The following is a 16,446-nucleotide window of genomic DNA, read 5'->3' as shown; positions in this document are numbered from 1 at the left end:
GTCTAAAAGAGATTTTAATATTTTTATCTTGATAGTGTAGAATCTCTCAGCCTCTTATAAAAATTAATGTTTCGACTTCTTGATTGTTATGTACAGATAAACCCATTTTAAGTTGAAAATATCTTAAATTGAAAATGCACTTAGGGGTTCCTGTGTGGCTCAGTTGGTTAAGCATCTGACTTCGGCTCAGTTCATGATCTCACAGTTTGTGAGCTTGAGTCCCGCATCGGATGAGCACGAGCCCTGTATCGGGTGAGCACGAGTCCCACTTTGGGTGAGCCCTGCTTCTCTCTCTCTCTCTCTGCCCCTCGTGAGATTCTCTCTCTGCCACTCACTCACTTGCGTCCTCTAAATAAATAAATAAATAAATAAATAAATAAATAAATAAATAAATAAGAAAATGCATTTAACACACCTAACCTATTAAACATTATAGCTTAGCTAAGCCTACCTTAAACATGCTCAGAACATTTGTGTTAGCCCACAGTTGGAAAAAATCACCAAGAACAAAGCCTTCTTCATCATAAAGTACTTAATATCTCATGCAACTTATTGAATACTGTACTGAAAGTGAAAATGGTTCTATGCATAGAACAGAATGGTTGTGAGTGCATTGGTTGTTTATCCCTGAGATCCTTGACACCACGTGGCTCACTGGGGCTGCTGCTCACTGCTGCTTCCCAGCATTTTAAGAGTATCTTACCAAATAATGCCAGCCCAGAAATAGGTCAAAATTCAAAATTCGAATGCTTTCTACTGAATGCATACTGCTTATTGCATATTGCAATATTGCAATTGCATATTGCTTTTGCATCATTGTAAAGTCGAAAAATCCTAGGTGAACCATTATAAATCGGGGACCATCTGTATGGACGTAGCTATATGAACCGCTCCTTCATCTTTCAATCATATATTAGTTTGTATAACTATTTGGCTAACATGTCTCTGCCACTAAATTGTAAGCTCCATGAGCATAGTAATCACATCCATTTTTGCTTACCATTATATACCTAATGTCTAAAACAATGACGTGTTTCAATAAGGTTTACCGAGAAGGAACCTAAGTGTAACTGACCTCTCAAATCTTCCCTTTCATAGTACTGAGGTTTGAAGTTTTAATTTTCTACTAGGTAAATAAGAGAAAGAAAAGTTAATTTGACAAGAAATTAAGAGTAGTAGCTAAACTCAGAGTAAGACATTCATTATCTGCATTTGATAATACATTGTTACTAGAACATGGGTGGGCAATAATAACATCACTTTTCCTTTTTTTTTTTTTCTTTCTTATCTCTTAAGCCTAGCAATGACACCCATCAGCATAACAAGGTCCTGTGAATAATGGCAAAGACAAAAGATTTTGAAAGCCCTCCTTTAAAATAAACTTTTAAAATAACTGTTAGGTCTGCATATATCAAACATTACTACAGCTGTTAAAGGATAAGAAATCACAAAAGTACAGTCCCAAGATCCTCACCCCAAGTCAAATTCCAAAATTGAACATACTAACCAAATTTCTGAAATGAAAGGTGTGAAAAGATGCCTGTTTTATTTTCCTCCCTATAATTATATATACATGCACTTTTTGGTTTTGAGAAACATTATTATGTTTGAGAAAATGGTTGATAAAACAATGCCCCAACTTTATAAGGCATTATAATATTTCACATCTAAAATCAATACTGTAAGTCCCACAACATATATCATTTACCCCAAAACATCTGACCATTAAATCTTTCTTTTAAAATAGGAATGGGGCAGGGAGCACCTCAGTGGTTCAATTGGTTAAGCATCCGATTCTTGATTTCAGCTTAGGTCATGATCTCAGAGTTTGAGAGTTCTAGCCCCCCATTGGGCTGTGTGCTGACAGTGGGGAGCCTGCCTTGGGTTCTCTCTCTCTGTCAGTACCCTACTCATGCCCTCTCTCAAAAGATAAACTTTATTTTAAGATAAACTTAAAATAATAATAATAATAAAAATAGAATAGGAATCGGGGTATCTGGGTAGCTCAGCCGGTTAAGCATCCTACTCTTGATTTTGGCTCAAGTCATGTTCTCCGTTTCCTGTGTGGGCTCTGTGCTGACAGCATGGAGCCTACTTGAAATTCTCCCTCTTTCTCTGCCCCTCCCCCACTCACACTCTGCTTCTCTCAAAATAAATAGATAAACTTAAAAAAAGTCTTTGCCCCCCTCCAAAATAGGAATCAAAGTAATATATACTACTTACTTATGAATGTTGGGTTTGTTAGCACAGCCAATATTTGTTCAAGATCAATCAAACTTTAACATATAAATTATGATTATTTTTCCTTCATAAACACAGAAAATTATTTTCCAACGTTATAAACTTAATATTGACATTGTAATATTGCTTCTTTCTCTGTTTTGGGGAATAGCTAGAATAATAGAGTTCATTTGTTCCTTGAACATTTGGTAAAACTCACCTATAAATCCATCTGGTTTCTTACCTTCATTGGATTAGATTTTAACTACTGAATTCAATGTGTAACACTTATTGTTCTATTGAGGTTTCCTGTTCATGAGTCAATTTTGATAATTTACATACTCACAGAAAAAAATCAGTACTTATCTCATGTCAGCATTCAAACTTATTCACTGTTCATATGACTGACTGCCTTATACATTTTAAAGATCTCTAATGTATCATATAGTTATAACTACCTTTAAATTTCTATCATTTACCTGTGCCTTCCCCCTTAAAAAAAAAATAGTCTGCCTTATTTTATCTATTTCAGTAGTTGTGTTTTGTTGTTAAATCAGCTTTTAATTTTGCTTTTTTTCCCTATTTTTCCTTTTTTATCCTTATTTTTTGTTGTTTTCTATTCTATAAATTTTGCTTTTATCTTTACTCCTTTCTTGTTTATCCTGTTGTTTTTTTATTAGCCTCATTTACTTTCATTTTATATAATATAAAAAATTTCCTTCTAAGGACCACTTTAGCTGTATCCTCTTACCTAAGTTTTGATGTGTAGTTTTTGTGATAACTTCTTTGTAATTTTTACTATGATTATAACTGTGATTGTCTCTAACCCATGCACTATGTAAAAGTATCTTTCTTCATTTTACAGGTGTATGGGATTTTAAAAAAGTTTTCATTGTTGATTTGTAATTTTAAAGCAATAGAGACCAAAGAAATGTAGCCCATATGACTAGGAAGTTTGTTTTAAAGACTTTTTGTGGCATAAAACATGGACAATTTTTATACGTGTTCCATGTGTTGTTAAAGAATATATAGCATATATAGTGGAAACAATGTTAGCTCTTTATTTACAAGACCAAATTTGGGGCACCTGGGCGGCTCAGTCAGTTGAGTGTTTGAATCTTGGTTTGGCTCAGGTTATGATCCCAGGGTCATGAGATCAAGCCCCATGTCAGGCTCTACACTGAGTGTTGAGCCTACTTAAAATTCTCTCTCTCTCCCTCTCTCTCAATCTCTCTCTCTCTCCAGCTGCTCCTCTTCCACCCTCTCACTCTAATTAAAAAAAAAAAAAACTATTAAAAAAAAGAAAACTTGAGTTTTCTATTCTTAACAATTGTTTTGTCTATTTGATCAGTTTCATGCAGAAGTGTATGGAAAAAATCCTATCACCACAAATGTAGACTTATTTTTCTTGTGACTTTGTAATTTTCTATTTTACTTAGAGAGAAGATCGTTAGTTACTGATTAGTAACTGATTGTTATGATCAGTTGGGAGCATTTATCTCTAAAAATGCTTTTTACTTAAAATTCTACTTCATCTGGTATTAATACTGCCTTACATACTTTTTCCATCACTTTGTCTACCTTTCTCTATCACTGTCTTTAGATTTATCCCCCGAAAACAGAATTTGCTAGATTTTGGTATTATTCATCTAATTCAAAATCTCTGCCTTTAACAGCTGTGTCCAATAGGTTTACGTTTGTTCTGATTACTGATATGTTTTAAAAAAAAAAAAAAGTCAAGTTTTTCAGTACCTGATCCTCTTCTCTTGAACACAGGGGCTCTAGTGTGGCCTTTCCACCTTCTAACACATCCTTCTGAATTTCATGCTATTGCTGCCTAGAATTTTAGTATTACTTTGGTTTTAAGCATAAAAATTTGGGTTTTGTATTTATAAATTTTTATTTATAATATGTTTCACTAATTTCTTTGCTTACCGTAGCTTCTTGCATCCCACGCTTTCCTCCAGGATATATTTCTCTCCTTATTGATGTACATATCTTTTAGTAGTTCTTTTGGCAAGGATCTGAGGTGATAAGCTCTTTTATTCTTTGTAGATCTTAAAATAAGCTTATTTTTCCTTCTCTGGAATAGTGGCTGAATACAGAACTCTATTTTTTTTTTCTTGGTATGTGGAGGATATTACTTCCCATTGTCTTCTGTGATTATTACTGTTGATGAGAGTCTGCTGTCAAAGTTTGATCGTTGTTCCTTTGAAGTAACTCATTTTTTTTCCTCTAGTAGCTTTTAAGATACTGTTCTTTATCTTTCAAATTCTACAGCTTCATTTGTTCTGCTTAGTGATTAATTTTTCAACCAAGGATTCATGTCTAACTTCAATTCCAGAAGATTCTCTACCATTAGCTCTTCAAACATTGCCTCTGCTTTGTTTGCATCTCTATCCTCTCATTCAGGAACTTCAAAGAGATGTGTGGTAGAGCGTCTCAATCTACCCTTTCTCTCAGTTTCTCTTTCATATTTCCCATTTCTTTATCTTTATGCTATATCTTGTTATTTCTTGTTTTGTCATCTGATTCACTCATTTTTTTTATTCAGCATGTCCAATATACTACTTAACATATGTTGAATTTTTATTTCCACAACTTTCTCCCCAAAGTTTAAATTTTTTATTTCATACCTGTCTGTTAATTCATAATTACTGGCTTTCATTTCATTTTCTCACATTGTTTTATGGCTATTGGTTATAGCTTGAAATAAGCATGCTTAAAATCTTTTCTTTCAATTGCCTGGGCTTGTATTCTGCTGCTTTGCTAACTTTTTGTTTGCATTTTGACTATCTCTTGATGTAGATTTGGTCTTGAACGCCATAATTTTTTTGTTTGAAAAGCTCATTTTGCGTGGGAGTTGTTTCTTTTATTTCCATCCATAGGTTTATCCCTTCTCATCAGATGGTTTGAAACTTGCCTGAATCTGGTCCTTAAAGTCCATTTCAAAAGTAGATCTTTCATTGGCAACTTAAATTTCCAGTCTTATGGAGTAATTTCAGTTCTGCTCACTAAATCAAAAACCAGTGGCCTCCCAGTTCTTATTTAGAGTGTTATGTTTGCATCTTCATTCTACCAAGAACAAGTAGATAATTTCTAATCGCAACCAATGGCAGTTGCTTGGAGGGTTTATTTTTTTTTCCATCTTTGTTCATAGGTAGGGCAATAAGGTCCAGTTCCTTGCTTCAATCTAGCAGAGTAGATCTGCTGGCCTCTCTGTCTATTATGCATTCGGTCCCTATGTCCCTACAGAAACTGACATGCCAGTCCCCAACCCCTCCCACCCCGTTTTGTTTGGTTTTTTTACCCTTAATTCTCCTCGGGCCTACAGCTTCAGCTGTGGGGCCATGATCCATTTCTAGTCCAGACTCCAGACTTTTAAAATCTTGTTTCTAATATAGCTACATATTTTTAGTCTAATATAGCTCCCATATTTTACTTGTATCTATGGACTTGAAAACGACAGAGAGCAAAGAGGTTTCAAAACAGACCAACACTGACTTTGCCTTCTTGACTGGAAGTCATTTGTACCTATATTTAAACAAGCTTGAAATAGCTGAAAAGGACTCATTAAACACACAATAACCTAGACAGAGAGAACTTGGCCTTTAAAAAAATGTATTAGGAGTTTTGTGTATTTCACAAATAGTTTTAGACCAAGAAAAAAATAGGTAAAAGTTTTCCACCTTTCAACAGTTAAACTAAAAAAATATGTATACGTTATTCTTTAATAAAAAGTTAATAGTTAAAAAGTGGGAGGTCATATTTAAAGTTAATTAAGGTAGCTAATCACTCATGGTTGAAATATACTGATAAATGAATAATTAGAACTGATAAGTCCCCTAAAATCTTATCCGTGAAAAATACACTGCAAAGTTCTGGTTCTGATGAATAAGCACTAGGAGAAAAAAGGCGTAGTTTTTTTTTTTTTTTTCCATTTGGGCTTAGATAACAAAATTTAATTGAAAATAAACTTTATTATTTTTGTAAATAAGTGATTTCCTTTAAACTCACAGCCATGGATATCCAAGGTATACATCTAAGGATTGTAATTATATCACAGAGGCAGCACTTCTTGGAGTTGGAGGAGGACATTGTCAAGGGAAGGACCAGAATCACAGGGAAGTGAGGGAGACTGTTTTATACCATATATGTACTAGAGGATTCTGATGGACTTCCCTGGGGGGTATGTTCTTTCAATCCACCACTGTTATTTTAATTATTACCTGAGTGATGTGCTGTTACTTATCTTATTCATATCCCTCAGGAGAACATGAAATGCAAAAAAGATTGAGGCACTAGTCTAGGGCTTGTGTTTAGCTCAGTTTCTAAAAATCACAAAAAACAAAGAGAAAAACCAAACTTCTCAGTTTGGATGGAGGAAGAAGGATGGATTATAAAGCCAAGATGGAAAAGGAACAGAACTCAGCAGTGATACAGAATAATCTATGGACTCTAGCAATGTCTCAAAGTGTGGAATATGGAAAACTTGTCATCAGAATCTCCTGGGATATCGTTTATAATGCAGATTCCCCATTTCGGATCTGCTAACTTTCAACTTCTAAAAGGGGGGGCCACAAACCTCATTTTAAAAAAAGCATCTCAAGTTTTGAGACTTACAGCCAGAGAGAGAGACTTATAATCAGATTTCCTATAATAAATCTAGGGAGAAAGAAATACTTCATCTGAAATAACACTTAGCTTTACATTCTTGATCGGAGCCTAAGATAGTATACAACTAAAATTCGTATTTTCACATAATATTCTGTGAAATATATTTACTTTTTTCAAAATAGAATGAATATAACAACTTCGTACTCAATAAGCCAATAATGAAGATGTTTAATAAGCATTGTGACTAAGAGCAGCTTGATACTAGGGAGTTTATTTTAGAAGGTCTAAGCTAATTGTGATACAATCACAATTTATTCTGAATTTTGAAATTAAGCACTGCTCCTTAGTTTAAACAAATCTCTCTGCATTAAAATGGATACTAAATTTGCTTAAAATCATCAGTACAAATTTAACACATTTTCTCAAAAGAAAAGTTTGCTTACACATTCACCTTCTTAAAAACCAATTTCAGAATGATATTACAGGGGACAATTTTATGAAAATAATTTTAACTTTATAGAAATTAACGGCATGAATAACAGAGTCAATGTTTCACTAAACTAATTTTTTTGTTTGTTTGAGGATTATATAAAAAACAGTCTAACATATCTCCCTGCATCTATCTGAGTTTTGAATTTTTGATGAAAAAAGTTGAAAGCAAAGGATTTGGTAACTGAGACTTTCTCTCTGGAGTATGTTAAATGTCCCAGTAAGGAAGAATGCAAAAGAAGTATCTGAATAAGAAAATCTATTTTCACCTAAGATTTCTTAGGAATACCACATAAAAAGAATACTAAGGAAGCAAACTACTAGTAACATAAAACTCTTTTTATTGGAACTTCGTAATCTTTTTCAATTGAAGAGGATTTCTTTTGTCACCCAGCAAGGTCCTGGAACTTCTTGGCTGGAATTCAGATATCCAGAGTTCTGGTTACCTATAACATCTATTCTTTATGTAGTAGCTTACAAGCATCAAAGGCCTCCCTCACCTGATGCTTGGCCGGATCTATGCCCTCCAAAATAGTCTTCATGTCCTCCTGCTTGTCCTGTGAAAGGAAAAAGAAGAACTCACGGATCTTATTCCAAAAATGAAAATCACATTTGGCCATGAAGACCTTGTGACTGGTATTTCAGGTGCTGGGTTTTGTAAACTCAGGATCTTCAACTAAAAGGAGTCTCATCTATAGAGACCATAATCTCAGAAGCCGACTATGATTTTATTTTAAGGGTATGATGCGGTTCTCTACAAAATAACTTTAATATAAACTTTAACACATGCAGATACAATTCTGCTGAATTTCTTGAACTCGTGCCTTTGTCCTCAAATACAACTAGAGCCACAGAATCAACAGCAGTGTCTTAGTATCTAACCAAGGAGAATAATTAAATCAAATGATTTGGGAATATCAAAAGTTGGGAGAAAAAGTAAGGAAAATACTAGAAGATGACTAAATAGTTATATAGATTTCTCTCCAATTATAAATGCATTTGGTGCTCACACTTTTCAACTAAAACAGGAACCTCTAAAGGACTTGAGAGATGGAACAGACCTATTTTCTCTCGATCTAGACTCATGACAGAGAGAAAGTACTTGAAGGTAAGACAGGGATACAACAGAAGAAAGTGTAATAAGCCTTGCAGTCAACAACCAGGGTTAACTAAGTCTCCAAATAAAAGAAACATGGCCTAAAGAAAGCTTTACTTCTTAAGTCACCTCTGCCTCTTACTTGGGTGGTAGGCTCACCTAAGGGGATGTGTGCTCCTATGGTAGAGATGTGGTGAGAAAGTATGCTGAGACAACTACAGGACTTGAAGAAGCTGACTCTTAAGGCTCACTTTCTCTCCCTCCCCCACTGTCATATGATTTTCAACAAATAGCAAGCCTCACTCAAATATAAATAATAAGTACAAAGTATCCAACAGAGAACCTATTGAGAAATTCTCACAAAAATGCAAACAATAAAATTTTAGCCAAATAATCCCTATACTTCCAAATAAAGAGAACCTGAACTCTTGAAAAACTTGAATAAAATGATACAGCAGCAAGAGATTTAAAAGTAAGTTGGAAGAACCAAAGAAACTAAGTAATAATGAAATAATGAAACCATGAAAACCACATAGAAGCACAAGAAAAAAAGTGACCCGGAGGATGGGCTTAAGAAAGAAACAATGCAAAAGAAAAGAAGAAAGAAATGAATTGGCCACAAAGATAATAAGAACAAGAAAGATCCATTATACAAATAATAAATATCCCAGAAGAAAACAGAATAGAAAAAGGAGCATAGAAGGATATAACAGAAGAAAACTGAAGGAGGGGGAAGAGGGGAAGACCTGAGGGAATGACCCAAAATCTTCAGACAGAAAGCACTCACTAATTTCCAGGAAAAAACTACTATAAAATAATAAACACCAAGACATATTCTGATGAAGTCACAGAGGTTTAAAAGTATAATGAAAGACTCTTATGATAATCCAGGCAGAAGAAAGTTTACTTACATATAATAGGGAATATTCTAGCAAGCTTTGGAAATATTCAGTACCAGAAGAGAGAATAGAGGGCTTAAAATTTTGAGGAGAAAAAAGAAGCAATTCAATAATTTGCTATATGGCTGCATTCATTTATAAATACAACATACAGTAGTCTTAAAAATGCAAGTACCTGTAAACTCCTTTTTTGAGGGGGAAGAGAGTAATTTCAAATCAAAGTACCAGTATCAGCTAGCCAAAAGGTGAGTCAAGATTCGGAACTCAGGAATTAAGAAGCTACATGCTATGAAAAAGTAGTAAGGCAAACACTAAATCCTCTAAACATACAGTTAAAGTTAAACAACTATGAGAAACTGGGTCATAAAATGGATTGTAAATATAAATGTTATAAAACTATGACAATGCAAAAATAAAATAACTCATGCAAATCCTATGGTAGAAGATACATTATTTTCCTCTTTTAGAATGGAGTCAAGTGGTGCCTGGGTGGCTCAGTCAGTTAAGCATCCGACTCTTGATTTCAGCTCAGGTCATGATTTCACAGCTCACGAGTTCAAGCCCCAAGTCAGGCTCCATGCTGATAGCATGGGATTCTCTCTCCCTCTCTCTCTCTGCACCTGCCCTGATCTCTCTCTCTCTCTCTCTCCTCTTTCTCAAAATAAATATATAAACTTAAAAAAAAAAGAAAAATGGAGTCAATATTGTCTGAATATTTGAGTTTTTAAAAAAATCATTTTGTTAAAGAAATTAACAAACTATTTCCAAATTTGCATTTGTAAATGATGTCTGAATAGTTTTTCAGAAAGTAACTTTATACCAGGCTTCAACAGTTCACAAAAGCTTTGGGAGCAATTAATGAGCAGCTCATAGGGCTACTTGGAACACAAAAAGATTTTTTTAGATAAAATAAACATGGGGGTTATGATCAGAGATTAGAAAATTAAACCATCAAGTAAGCAAGCAAGCAAGAAAGAAAGAAAAGAAAAGGGAAGAAGAAAAGTAAGGGGAAGGGAAGAAGAAAAGAAAGGGGAAGGGAAAAAAGGGGAAGGGAAGAAAGGGAGGAAAGGAAGGAAGGAAAGAAGGAAGGAAGAAACAAAGAACTCGAATTCATGTTTATAAGAATGTGGAGAATCAGATTTCAACTGTTAACAGAAATATAGACTGGTTCAACATTTTTTAACAATTTGGCAGCAGCTATCAAAATCTTAGATGTGGACCCTCTGATAACTAGTAATTTCATTTCTAGGGATTTATCCCTATATATACATTCACAAAAGCAGCAAAGATACGTAAATATGTTTAACAGTATTTAGTGTAGCACTACTTACAATAATTAAAAAACTGTAATAACCCAGAAGTTTATGAATAAATACATGGTCGATAAATTATATAGAACACTGGGTATCTGTGAAAAAGAATGAGAAATCTGTAGGAACCACCAGAGAAAAATATTTTAAGAAAAAAGTTACAGAACAGTCTATGTGATAACAAATCTGTTCATATAAAAAAAGACCTATAGCTCACATACGTGGACTCTATATATGCTTGGAGGGTATAGAAATGTCTAGAAGGACACACAACATACTGCTTAAATAAAAAAAAAATTATGAAAGAGGAACTGGTTCACATTTCTATTCATATTTAATATAGGTAACAAATTAATCCTTCAAAACTTTTTCTTTTGACGAACTCCATATCAAATCTCATTTCAAAGAGATTGAGAACTGGAGAGTGTTAACATATCTATGTTCAAAACACTCAGTTTCAACTATTCTAAAAAAATGCTTGAAAAAGATTCTTTGGCTGGTAAAATACAATCCAAGGAAAGCAAAAAGAGTCAGACAGCCTACTTCATGGTTAGGGATGAAAATTAGTGATAGACCATTATGACATATTCAAAGTGCCGAATTTCCTCATCAGTGCAAAAGGGCTTCAATTTTTATTAATATATTAAAAACCCTTAAAAGCTATGGTCAAAACTACAGAGAAAATCAATGTAATAAAAAACAATGGTGCATGGGTGGCTCAGTCAGTTAAGCATCGAACTTTGATTCAGGTCACGATCTCACAGTTCATGACTTCAAGTCCCGCATCAGGCTCTGTCCTGAAAGTTCAGAGCCTGGAGTCTGCTTCTGATTCTGTGTCTTTCTCTCTCTCTGCCTCTCCCCTACTCATGCTCTGTCTTCTCTCTCTCTCTCTCTCAAAAATAAACATTAAAAAATTTTTTTTTAATTTATAAAAAAAAACAAAATTCTATCTCAATAAGGAATTTATACAAAGCATTGAACAGTGATGACTATTTCCGTCAACATATGTGACTTTTCATCATACACACATAAAATATCTCTGGAAGGATACAGGAAATGAACAGTATTGATTGTCAATGGAAACTAAGTGCCTATGGGACACTTTTATATTTTGTGAATTTTGAACCCTATAAAGAAATCACCTCTTTAAAACTAAGAAACAAATTTTTCAATTATAAACTTTAGTTATACAATAATTTAGCCACAATAATGAGGAAAATAACTGATTGGCCCAGGACCAACTACTCCTCAGTACAGCAGAGATATCATAATTAGCAAGGCTGTGTACCTACCAGACTTCTTTAGGTTGGTTCTATTTATTTATTTCTTCTAAAACAGATTCATTGTGAGCATAACAAAAAAACCATGTTCTATCTCATGTCCTTGGTATCCTTTCCTTCCATCCCTTATCTTCAAGGTGGCAAATATCTTAAAGTAAAATGGCATTCTAAATCCTGTCTCTCATTGAACAATGTCTACATATACTTGAAAGCCAAAGCTGTAAAAAAGAATCCTATGCAGAGGACATTTTGAAAAGTTTTAAGGTATATAAGATGAGAAGATGTAACACAAGTTTATCTTGCTATTTGAAATAAACGTCAACTGTAGGGGCGCCTGGGTGGCGCAGTCGGTTAAGCGTCCGACTTCAGCCAGGTCACGATCTCGCGGTCCGTGAGTTCGAGCCCCGCATCAGGCTCTGGGCGGATGGCTCGGAGCCTGGAGCCTGTTTCCGATTCTGTGTCTCCCTCTCTCTCTGCCCCTCCCCCGTTCATGCTCTGTCTCTCTCTGTCCCAAAAAAAACAAAACAACACAAAACAAAAAAAAAACCCAAAAAACACGTTGAAATAAACGTCAACTGTAAGAAAAAAAAGTATTTATAATTGAATAATTCCAAAGATAACTGGAAAGACTTCTATTCTTGAGCAAATAGCTTACTTAAAACAAAAATCCACGTCAAGGAAATTCTTCCTATTTCTTTAACAGCTTTTAGGATAAAATATTGATAAAAGACTTAGGGTCAAAGATATAATGATTTATCATTATAATGCCAGATTTTGCTTTATTGGCATAGTCTAAGTTAATTGTGTATTTTAGGGATTAATAGCTTTTATCTAGTAAGATAATCTATACAATATGTTATGACAAGTTAAATCTGCTATTAATTAAAATTAACAACAAAAATAATGTTGAAGGTAATTCAAGATACATCTAATATATATAAATATTTTAAGAGAGAGAATAATTTATATAACACTTATCACCATTACCAGTGATGGTTTATAATCTTGAAAATTCATTTTCTTTGGGGCATCTGGGTGGCTCAGTTGGTTAAGCTTCAACTTTGGCTTAGGTCATGACCTCACGGTTTGTGGGTTCGAGCCCCACATCAGGCTCCGCAGTGACAATGCAGAGACTGTGGAGAATTCTCTCCCTCTTTCTCTCTCTGCTCCTCCCCGGCTTACATGCACATGCGCCCTCTCTCTTTTACTCTCAAAATAAATAAACTCAAAAAAATTCATTTTCTTTAAGGATTTCATAGCACTTTATACATTCTTGGACTAACAAACCACTGAAGATCATCTAGTCCATCTAATTCCTCCAAATAGGTAGTTCACTTGCTCTTCAGAAATCACAAAATTAATGTTTATTTATTTTTGAGGGAGAGTGAGTGGAGGGAAAGGGAAGAGAGAGAGGGAGACAGAGGATCTGAAGCAGGCTCTGTGTTAACAGCAGAGGGCCCAATGCAGGGCTCAAACTCACAACTGTGAGATCACGACCTGAGCCCAAGTCAGCTGCTTACCCAACTGACCCACCCAGGTGCCCCAGAAAATTAGATTTCTTAAGCCAGGTTGTTAAAGATCATCTGGTCTACACCCCTAATAAAAAAAGGAAAAGGAAGAATAGGAGGAGGAGGAGGAGGAGGAGGAGGAGGAGGAGGAGGAGGAGGAGGAGGAAGAGGAAGAGGAAGAGGAAGAGAAACAAAGAAACCTAGAGAATTTAAGTGATTTGCCCAAGGACACCCAGCAGAGCCAAAGAAAGAATATTTACATGACTTGGTACAAGAGTTCAGAAAATAATACTAAATTTCATTTTACAAACGAGAAGATTGAGGCAAGTGTTTGCTTATTGTATCAGTGACTTGATGGCTATAATGAAAACTTATATGCACTCTCTAATGTTCCATAGCATAGTTCTTTTTAAACAACTAAGAGTAGACTTTGTTACTCATTAGACCTCCAGTCAGATACAGGATTATAGGATGCCTTCCATAGGTACTTCTTCCTAGAGTAAGTTCTACTTTTGAATAGCAATGCTGGCCTATAAAATGCTAAGTTGGGTCACTAAATCTCTTTATATGAACATAACTAGAATGTACTTACAGTTCCTATTAGCTGTATTAGTTGTTTATTATAGGAAGTACTCCTTGAGTTCAGAACTTACTGATCAGTTATACTACGATATAACTCTTCTAGAAATGAAAGGCCAAGGAGCTGGAGACAAGAAAGAAATACTTATTTACCTGATTTATATATCACTCTTTTTCCCATTCCAAAGTTGGCCTTGGTGGCAGATACACGTGAAGGAAATTCTACAGATGACAATTACAACTTATATCTTACAAATGTGTCAAAGTTTTAATACTGAAATGAACATGTCATGATGAAAAGAAAAAGATTCTATCATCTTCACAAACGGTTTGAAAACATAAACGCCAAATCAAAACACCTCTGACATATTAGCTAACACAAAGTCAAAATTAAAAGCAAGCCAAGAGGAAAAAAAAGAAGCAGAGTTTTATAATCAAATTATACTATTGCATAGTTAACAGCGCAAATTCTCCACCTTAAACATGAAAAGTAATAGTAATGGGAAGACTGTGGTAAAACAAATAAAGCCATAAGTGCTTTAGCTGAAGCTGGATAGCTACAGAGATGAGAACAAGTATGAAATACTAAAACTCTGCCTTCTGGTCTAACGACCAGTAGTCGGGGAGAATGGCCTAGAGTAATAATGTAGGATACCAGAGCAGTGTCAAAAAGACTAGAGGAGTTAGTCAATTTCAGTTATTAAATGGTGTTGTTAGTAATTTCTGATCAAAGAGTTAGGTAATAAATGTGCCAGGACATGAATAATATAAAAATTTCTTTTCAGAGAAACAAGATTAAGTAGTTTCCAAGGGCAGTTTTTAAAAAAATATTTCTTTTAAATTTTAAGTAATGCTAATGTGTTTTAATATAAACTTTCTTACAATGGGTTTACATCATATACCTGTAATCACATCAAATACTAAACACAAACATGGGCCCAATAAACAAAGATGGTATGCAGAAAAAGAAAACATTGTATATTTCAATATACAATTATTCCCATTACTGTGGTAATAAGAAACACAAACACCAGGAAGATATGGATTAGATGATCTGCTCAGAGATTTCTCTACTTTTAGAGTAGTTAAAATGATTCTCCTTGTTAAACAGGAAGAATTTTCAAAAAATTCTGGAATCAATGGATGATTTTTCATTTAATTTTTGATTTTCAAAAAGAACATTTTAAGTGGCCTATTTAAGGATAATAAAAAGTCTAGGTTTTAAATAGATTATTCAAACGTATTCAATTATGAAAAAGCTAGACAAGCTACATACCAATCCACAAATTGATATGGATGAATATGATGAAATATTAAATGTCCTTTTTACTAGAAATACCCATAAATATGTTTAATTTAAAATATTTTCTTAAACTAGGAAAAGTGATGTTTCAAATAACTAAGTTTCAAATTAGAACATGCACATATTTTGGAGGATCTACCTGAAAATGCTCAAGTATGCCATCAGGTCTGGCTGAGAATGTTTTTAAAGCAGTAAATAAGAAAATTTCTAGATTTCCTTTAACATTAAGCCCTCAATTATATCTACTATACATTTAGGATAAAAAGCCCTAAAAACTTTTCAGTTTCATCTCAGGCTACAATATAAGAAAACCAAATTGTTGCATTACATTTTTATAAAACCAAAATTAATATGCTAACTGATTCTGGTACAAGATATTTTAATGAATGGAAAACAGTAGCTTTTAAGCTCTTCTTTAAAAACTGTAATATCAAAACCTTAAACCGTGGCAAAAGTTAGGCTCCAAAATCTAACAAAGCATAGGGGTTTGTTCAAACTGTGTTCCAAAGGTTGACTTGTATATCTTTATTTAAAACTGAAGGTAAAAATAGTTGCCCCCAAATGAAGGTTCTCAGCCAGCCCCCACACACCAAAATATTCATTTAACTTAAACAACTAGCAAATCTAGGTATCAGGAACACAATTATGTGATGCCAGGATAGAAGGGGAGTGCAAAGTCTTCCGTCTGCAAGCCAATGGAGGAAATCAGTACAGTCCAAAACACATGCTAGGAGGTGGCAGCAAAGAAGGGAGGACAAGAGAGAAACTACTGCCTTGCAAGGTTCAGCTAGTAAAAATCATCAGTCACTTTTCCTCAGGATTCGCACTGATCTGCCTGCTTTACTCACTTATTTTTGATTATGTCCTGTTTCCCCCACTCTGGCTTATATAGTAAGGCCTGAAATCACAATTTACTTATAGGTTTTAATTAGCAAATTTACTATACTTTCCCATACTTGCCGTATTTTATATAAAGAACAAGTACTGCTTCTTATTAACCAAGAAAAGAACTGGTATTAACATTAAAATGTCTTTCCACAGACAGCAAAACCATGGAATGGGCAATGTATTTTTAAAGTTAAAATCAATATATGAAATTATTCAAAAGAAAAAAAGTTATGCACATGTAGGTATTAAATCTTAAC

At 34.2% G+C, this 16,446-nt stretch overlaps 1 protein-coding gene across 5 annotated transcripts in view; it reads right to left on the bottom strand.

Moving 5' to 3' along the window:
* The window catches only part of ANKHD1 (ankyrin repeat and KH domain containing 1), a 131,134-nt gene that overhangs the window by 48,066 nt on the left and 66,622 nt on the right, over nt 1-16,446 (bottom strand). For 2 of the 5 annotated variants that reach the window (XM_053221918.1, XM_027076536.2), the window contains exon 11: nt 7,827-7,883. The exons of 2 other annotated variants lie outside the window; for them this stretch is intronic. In XM_053221918.1, coding sequence (XP_053077893.1) covers nt 7,827-7,883 — 57 coding nt within the window. Of the gene's footprint in view, nt 1-7,644; nt 7,884-16,446 lie in introns of those variants that run through there. One more of the 5 variants, XM_027076539.2, reaches the window with a different exon arrangement.

This window comes from Acinonyx jubatus, chromosome A1 (assembly GCF_027475565.1).
Source record: "Acinonyx jubatus isolate Ajub_Pintada_27869175 chromosome A1, VMU_Ajub_asm_v1.0, whole genome shotgun sequence".
Lineage (NCBI taxonomy): Eukaryota > Metazoa > Chordata > Mammalia > Carnivora > Felidae > Acinonyx > Acinonyx jubatus.
Note: the sequence above shows the minus strand (reverse complement) of the source record. Positions and strands in the feature narration are given on the sequence as shown.